Raw genomic sequence first — 7,939 nt, 5'->3', positions numbered from 1 at the left:
CCCAGCGGCCCCCGCGCGGCAACTACGGCTCCCGGCAGCTCCCGCGGCTCCGGAAGGCCCTGAGGCGCTTCCCTTCGCTTGGAAGTGGCTGTGTGCGGGCACGGTGGGTGCTCGGCTGCCCCGGGGCTCTTCCCGCGCTACCCCAGGTCCCGGCGGGCGCTGTGTGTGGGGATGGGGGAGCCCCGGGTGTGCGCGGCGGGAGGGGAGGGGGGCTGGTGTGGTGCTTCCCGGCGCGCACCGCGAGGGGCCGAGCGGGGGGGCGGTGGTTTGGCCAAGGTGACTCTGGGGAGCTTTGCTGGGTTGACATTGTCACCTTCTTTCCTACTTAAAACAACGCGAAGAGCGGAATTCGCGGTTTGTCTGGGTTGCTCTGTCGCGGTTCCGTACCGATCGGGCCGCGGAGCTGCACCCGTGGGATCACGGTGCCCTCGGGTTCGGTGGCTGCTGGAATTTCCCCTCCCCCAATGGTCTTTTAAATAACCTTTGAATACCTCTCTGCTTTAAAGTTCAGCTCCAAAGTACATTTTTCTTTCTTCTTTATGCACTTATCTTATTAATATATTAATGGAAGGAAATATCTTTTAAATATTTTTTTCTGACTTCAGCTCCAAGCTATTTTTTCCCCTGCTTTTTAAAATGCGTTGATTATATAGCTGTGGCTAATTCTTTATTGCTGGCTTGGTGTTTTTTATTAAAGGCTAAAGCAGCGTGCCATCATGATCCTGCGACAGATCTTGCGGCTTTCCTCCCTTTTCCGCTCCGCTGTGTCCATTCACGCGCGCAGGAACATCGGGCTCTCTGCGATTGTCTTCAACAAGACCAAAGAACTCGACCCGGTTCAGAAGCTCTTCTTGGACAAGATCAGAGAGTACAACACGAAGAGCAAGTAAGTAACGGAAGCTGTCCTAAGGAGGGGGCTGATGGCAGAAGGGAAAAATCTGTTGATTTTGACATAAAAACATCAGACGTGTAATGTTTGGTTTTTGACAATTCGATAGTTTTGTAGGCTGGTCTGTAAATATTTAAGGTGTGTTTTCCTGCAACACTTAGTGTTGGTTTCACTAGTGGGAATGCTTGTTCTTGCGTATGTATTTGAAAATATAAGTTTTTTTTCCCTTAAGAAAGAAAAAAATCTGATGTAATTTTTTTCTTGGGCAGTTAGGACACACAGTTACGTTCTCTTCCACACTGTATGAATGTTAATTTTTTTCCATCTACATGCTCTATATAGGGGGGGAAAAGCCAAACTAACTTTTTTTTTTTTTTTTTTTTTTGGCTGGAGAAGACAGTTATTTTGTACTCTTGTTTCCAGAAGCTGAATGGAAATAGCCTCCAAAAGCAATTGAGAATTAATGGAATTATCAGGATGGTTCATTTAACATCTTCAGTTAAAAAGTAGTTCTTTCAAATGAAATCTTAGATTCTTGTAATGTTTGAACGAACTACTGCCCAGGAAACTAAAGCTATTGTAATTCTGTGTAATTTATTCTTGGGAAGTATTCCTGGGATGGAATAAGATGCTTCTTAGCTCTATTGGTGGAAGATGTGTGTATCCTTACCTACAAACCCATCTGTGTAGGGAGGCAAATGTTTGGTGGTTTTACCAATGCTCAGCATGGATCCTGTGCTCTTACAACTGAGTGCTGGCAAACTAAAGAGTTACTGTTTTAGTTATCTGGTGTTTGAATCCCAAGAAGCTCCTGTTGTGGTGGTTTTTTTGCTTCTTTAGCATTCAAAATGCATTCTCTTGGCAAGAACAGTTAAGATTTGCTAATTGAGATAATTAATTCAGAGATAGAATAGGTGCAAATCACAATTTTGTTAGGAATTCACACCTGGAACAAATAAAACTAAAAGCCCTGAGAGCCTCCATACTCATCAGTGTTTTTTGCCTCATAAGACCATCCTCTGTCTTAAAAGGCTTGGATTTTCATCCCTGATAGTTGGAGTTTCATCACTGATAGCAGAAAAAATTTACCCTGAGAATCTTGTTTATGTGTAAGGTAAGGAGGTCCTAAGGTGTTATATCTTGAGTTTTGGAAGTATTTTAAACTGTTTCCTTTGGCTGGTTGTTGAAAAGGTTTTACTTCCTAAGTGGGCTTGAAAGCGTTGAATTTTCCAAGTGAAATGTTAGAACTGAGTTGGTAATCACAACTTTTAATATTTATTAGGCAAGCTGGAGGACCTGTTGATGCAGGACCCGACTTTCAAAAAGACATTGATGAATCCCTTGCAAGACTCCAACGGGCATATGGTGAGGGAGATCTTACGAAGTTTCCAGAATTTAAATTTGAGGGTGAGTTTTGTGTAAAATGCTCTCTGGGAATCTTATGTTTTTGCACAGTTCACATGTGTTTCCATGTGATTCCTGTTTTGATTCTTTGCCTTTTCCATTGGAGATGTGGTCTTCCTTATACTAACGATTAACAAAACTTGCAGTCAGATTGGGCTATCTTAGTTGTCCTTCAGACACCCCAAAGAAAGAGCTCTAATAGAAATAGCCTAGGGTCTGTATTTTTCTCACCTTGCAAAAGATACCAGTATACTACAATGTGTCTTAACATTGTTCATACTGTGATTTTTTTTGATTTTGTAAGCTCCTCTGGAAAGCTACTGATTTCAGAAAACAAACATAGGACTTAACTTCCTTACTTATGAGTATTTTGTGGCTAAATTATATTAAACTTCTTCAGCTATCTGGATATGACTTCTGTTTAACTGCTCTAGGTTTGTTTTAGCATGGAAGGGCACACAGCATGAGGCTTGGTAGGTATCTGGCAGCCAGCCAAGGCCAAGCCACCATAGTCAACAACTTGTAGTTCTGATCAGACTGTCTGGGACTTCTAATTTGGACTAGGAGCACACCTGAAATAATTTTGGCAGGAATACTACTGAGGCTTAGCCTTTATACATAAGTCCCTCAAGGTGAAAAAGGCCTGTCTCCAGCCTAGTTACTTTTTACTGCTGCCCACATTTAATCAGTAAGTGGGGGTGTAGACTGTAATGTACTGCTTTAGCTTGCCCACGTAATGGCTAGTTTTCTTTGAATTACTAATTAATTGTGGCATTTGAAGATGGAATAAAAAGAGACTAATAGGAATTTCCTCTTTCCCATTCCTCTTGTAGAGCCCAAGTTTGAGGAGACTCCGAAGTGATCTCTGCAGCTTGTACACTGAACAGCGATGTACAGCCATGGAGTTGATGAACGTGGCACAGTTGTAATTTAATAAATGTAATGCTTCAGTTTGGTTTCAGTGGTGTGAAGAAGCTCTTAACTGCATGGTGAGCGTAGCTAGCTGTGATCATCAACTCTTACTTGGCAGAGGCAGCTGAGTAGTGCTGCTCAATGTTAACTGCAAAACTCCTTTGTGTGCTATGTTTTAATACTTAGATTTTATAACACTCATAATAATATACAGGAAGGAACTATTTGTTCTGTTGAGTTTATCCAAAAAGCTTCTACAGAAAAAAAAATTCACAAGCCTTGAGCCTTAAGCCTGTAGCAAAGCCCTACAGTAGTGATGGAGCTGCACAGCCAAAAGCATAGGCACAAATGCCCTAATTCTACACTGCATTAATGAACACAGAGGTGATGAAGTTAATCTTCCAGAAGAAACTGAAATCTGTGAAAGAGGTTTTGCAACTCAACAGTTGACACAAACACTTCAGCTTCTGCAGAGCTGTTTATTTATAATAATTATTATCTGAGAAACTACATAAGCACTTCAGCAGTTAGAGTCTGCATACTACAGTTTGATTTGTCTTTACATGATTTTTCTTTAAAATGAATCTATGTATGCAGCCTACAGACAGAGAGAGACTTCCACATTAAACAGTTAAACACTGCATGAGCTTTAATTACAGGAAGATTCATTTTGTCAGCATAGTGAGTTTACTTCTGCACAGCTACACACTTTGAAATTTTATCACATTTGCCAAAATCATCTCTAAGTCCTAGTAAATCAGAATTGCATGAGAAATTGAGCTCCTGACAATGGCTGAGACCAAGTAGTGAGGTCATCTGTGAAGGTTATTTGAGTACGTTGTTCCAAGCTGCAAGAGTGAATCTTGTATTGCTACATGTACATATGAACAAAATGAGAAGCTTTCACACAGAACTAAATTGAATATACAAGTTAATTTCTCTTTTAAGTTTTTTGGGGGGTTGGTTTCTTTTTGAAATGCCATTACAGCTAGGTTGACTAAATATTGGCACTTTCTGCATGTAAGACATGGAAACAATATTTACAGAACAGAGGTTAAAAGATCCCTTGGTGTTGTGGTTTAACGCCAGCTGGCAACTAAGCATCCCATGGTTTCTGGCTCACTCTCTGTCCCCTCCCGCTACTGTAGCAAAGGGAATTGGAAATAAAACTCATGGGTTGAGATAAAGCAGTTAAATAATTGAACCAAAGTAATAATAAGGGAAGGGAGGGAGGGAGAACCTGAGAAGCACAGGTGATGCAGAGCCCAAGTGCTCATCACTGCTTGCTGACTGATGCCCAATATGTTATCCAGCAGCAACTGGCCTCTCCCATCCAACTTCCCCCCAGTTTATATACTAGGCATGGTATTATAGATCCCTTTGGCTAGTTCAGGTCAGGGTCCCGGCCCTGCTCCCTCATGGCTTTAGCACCTCACTAGCAGAGCATCAGACCCTGAAAAGTCTCTGACTCAGAGTAAGCACTGCTGAGCAACAACTGAAACATTAGTGACACTGTTCTTGTGCTAATTAAAAAAACCCCAGCTCTGTACCAGCTACTAGGAAGAAAATTCACTCCCAGCTGAAACCCAGAAAGTACCAGCTGCTTATTCCATACCATTTGTGCCATGCCAGACCCACACTTCCTGATACACCACCACCTTTCCTGTCTTTTTACAGATGCACACACAGATACCAGTTCCTTTATTTATAGACAATCCCCATAGAAGTGTACTGAATTCATTTAGTCCATGACTTCTGGCTTATGACAGTGGTGACTTATGACTGTCATGAACAGTCTTTCAGGGCAGGAAAGAGGCTGTCTGGTGTTGGACTGTTGCATGTTGAAGCCAGTTCTGACTCCATCACTGCTCTGCTTGTCCAGTTACATCCAAGTTCATTGTTAACATGGCAGTTTAAGGGGAGTTGGGTTCAGATCCCCAAAGCTGGAGGGGTGGAGACAGGCACCATGAGGTGCCCAGTGCAATGGTGGGCATGCTGCTGACAGAGAAGTGCTAATACATAGTATTATATGGCAATTAACATCACACAATTCACTGGGTATTCAGTCAAATCCACTCAATGCACAAACCAGGCTCGCCCATCCAAGTGTTCCCAGGTCCTTGAGCAAAAGCAGTCTCATAGATGAGTTTGCTTTTGCCCAAGGCAGGAATAACTCATACTGTCTTCTGCTGCACATTTTTGATGTGCAGTACAAGAACTTTATTCCCTTCTACAGTAAAAGCTTTGATTGAGCAGGGCCAGCCCTCTTGGCAGGTCTTTTAGTACTGACTCACCAGGTGGCCTTTGCCAATGTGCATCCCAGTGTTTGAAGGTTCCCCCCTGCCCAATGCTGTCAGTGTAGTCTAACAGTCCATTGGACCATTTGGTTTTCTCAGCTGGTACATGATAAAATATACCCACTAAATGCCATGTGCTTTCGCCCAAGCATCTGAGTGTTTTCCAAGTACTTCTAGTTTAATCTGTTCAAAGGCTTGGTGTTGCTCAGGGCCCCATGTGAAATCATTCTTCTGAGTCACTTGATAAAAAGGACTTACAACCAGACTAGTTTGGAATATCTATTTTCAAAAAAACCCCACAACATCTAAGAGAGCTTACTTTTTGAAGAAATGGATTAGAATTTCTTTCCGTAGGATCAGGAGTAAATTCAGCCCTTCCACTCTGCCTGGGAAAACATCCACTGGAGACAAGGACTAGCAGCTTTCCTGGAAGAACCCCCATATGGGATTGTTTTCCTTACAATTCATACACCCATGTCTCTAGGGTCAAGGTAGATCTTCCATCCCAAGTCTTCATGCCCCCTCCATGGCCTCTCAGCTAAACCTACAGGGTATCCCATGGTGTCTACCTTCCATATCCTCCCTCTTCAGCCAACATTTACTGTCATTAGCATGGGTCTGTAGCGGTGGGGAATAGAACATATCCTCTTTGAACTGCTGAAACTCCTTGGACAGTTTATCTGATAAGTTTCTCCACAGATGAGATGAGAGAAGTAGAGAGGTTGTCTTCAAATTCCCAGAGATTGCAAGCCACTGCATCCACAGATGGTGGTATGATGTCCTTCCAGATTAACATTGCCAGTGGGTTGGTGTGTGCTCTTGGTACGCTCTACAAACTTCCCCCACATGGGTCATGGGCAGAGGAATTGGTTTGGATTTGTGAGGAACTTTGTATTGTTGAAATAATCTCTAGCACAGCTAATCCCTTCGAGTATTGGATATCTTTCCACTTGCCTGGTGACATGTAACATCATTCTTGTTGGAAGGACACCTTTCCTTCAGGCTTGACAGTCAATTCAAGAGGCTGAGTACTTGTGTCTCTCTTGCAATCACCTTGTCAATGCCAGCTTTCGTAGAAAGTGATTCCTACCTTCTGATTCCAATCCATTAGCCCAGGTGGTAGTATGCTCATCAGGACAACAACTGAAATATTTATGTGTGTCCTGCAGCTCACTTAGGAGTAAGGATTGAGTGGTTGCCTCTTTTTGGCCTGTCACTGAAGTTTGTATAGACACAGTATGTGTTGGTGGTAGCCACCGATCTTTTCTTAACCCTAAACAAGGCCTGCACCATATCCAACAACATACTGATTATTACCAAAAGGATCAGGTTGGTTTCAAGGGTAGTTACAGGATATGCCAAGTCTTTAAATTTCTCAAATACTACTGTAATCATCCTGGAGGGGAAGGAAGGTGTTTTTCCCATGGGTTGGCTCTCTGAGGGTGAAAGGCAGTAGATGTAACTGTGGATAGTTTCCACCAGATGGCTCCCAAAGGACGGTGGGGACACACACGCCAGGCAGGCTCATGACCAGCCGTTCTATCGTATCACAAGCCAGTACAACACGGAACAACACAGTGATAACCTTAGCCCAGGCCTAGAGCAAATGAATCAATATGGTGACCAGCAGCTATTAAACCAATACAATGAAGGCTTATAACAAACTTGTTTTAACATGCTCAGTCAGATCTGTTTTTATCTCAACCTTTTGAGTCCCACATTGGGTGACAAAAAGGACTGCTCATCCCATATGGCTGCTTGCTCACTGTCCTCACCCCAGCCCAGTGGGAGAACTGGGAAAGAAAAGTAAAACCAGTAGGTTGAGAGAACAACAGTTTAATAATTGAAACAAAATAAAATAAGATAATAATGACAATAATAACAACCATAGAGAGAGAGCAAAAAATGAGAGAGGAGTAAATCCCAAGAAAGACAAGTGATGCGCGACAGTTTCTTACTACCCACTGACCAATGTCCAGCTGTTCCCCAGCAGCAGTTCACTCCTCCTGGCCAGCTTCCCCAGTTTTTCCCCATTCCCCACTGGGCATGATGTTCTGGTGTAGAGGTGGTCACCAAGCACCAAGCCTGCTTGAGTTCCAGAAGTCTTTGGACAATGTTCTCAGGCACATGGTGTGATTTTTGGGGTGTTCTGTGCAGGGCCAGGAGTTGGACTTCATTATCCTGATGGATCCCTTCCAATTCAGCTTATTCTATGATTCTGTGATTCTATGCATATCCCTTTGGACAGCTCAGATCAGCTGTCCCAGCTGTGCTCTGTCCCCGCTTCTTTTGCACCTCCTCACTGGAAGACCATGGGAATCTGAGGGCTCCTTGACTTGGAATAAGCACTATTCAGCAGCAACTAAAACATCAGTGTGTTACCAACTTCATTCTCATATTAAATTCAAAACACAGCTACTATGAAGAAAATTATCCC

The 7,939-nt window shown here is 43.0% G+C and overlaps 1 protein-coding gene across 2 annotated transcripts; it reads left to right on the top strand.

Moving 5' to 3' along the window:
- Positions 1 to 47: 47 nt before the first annotated feature.
- Positions 48 to 3,254, top strand: ATP5PF (ATP synthase peripheral stalk subunit F6). 2 transcript variants are annotated; one of them, XM_062511692.1, is made up of 4 exons: positions 48 to 103; positions 698 to 886; positions 2,172 to 2,296; positions 3,127 to 3,254. In XM_062511692.1, the coding sequence occupies exons 2-4, from the start codon at positions 717 to 719 to the stop codon at positions 3,153 to 3,155; spliced, it is 324 nt and encodes a 107-aa protein (XP_062367676.1). In that variant the 5' UTR covers positions 48 to 103; positions 698 to 716; the 3' UTR covers positions 3,156 to 3,254. The 2 variants fall into 2 exon arrangements, with proteins under 2 accessions (XP_062367676.1, XP_062367668.1); XM_062511684.1 differs by having other exon boundaries at positions 64 to 146.
- Positions 3,255 to 7,939: the final 4,685 nt, after the last annotated feature.

This window comes from Cinclus cinclus, chromosome 2 (genome assembly GCF_963662255.1).
Source record: "Cinclus cinclus chromosome 2, bCinCin1.1, whole genome shotgun sequence".
NCBI classification, from domain to species: domain Eukaryota; kingdom Metazoa; phylum Chordata; class Aves; order Passeriformes; family Cinclidae; genus Cinclus; species Cinclus cinclus.
The sequence above is the reverse complement of the archived record's forward strand: the minus strand, read 5'-3'. Positions and strand labels throughout refer to the sequence as shown.

Excerpts from the sequence above, each read along its gene's own strand:
- ATP5PF (XM_062511692.1), top strand. The coding sequence starts at position 717 with ATGATCCTGCGACAGATCTTGCGGCTTTCCTCCCTTTTCCGCTCCGCT. Across the intron at positions 887-2,171 it reads GAGTACAACACGAAGAGCAA|GCAAGCTGGAGGACCTGTTG; the intron begins GTAAGTAACGGA and ends AATATTTATTAG. Across the intron at positions 2,297-3,126 it reads TCCAGAATTTAAATTTGAGG|AGCCCAAGTTTGAGGAGACT; the intron begins GTGAGTTTTGTG and ends TTCCTCTTGTAG.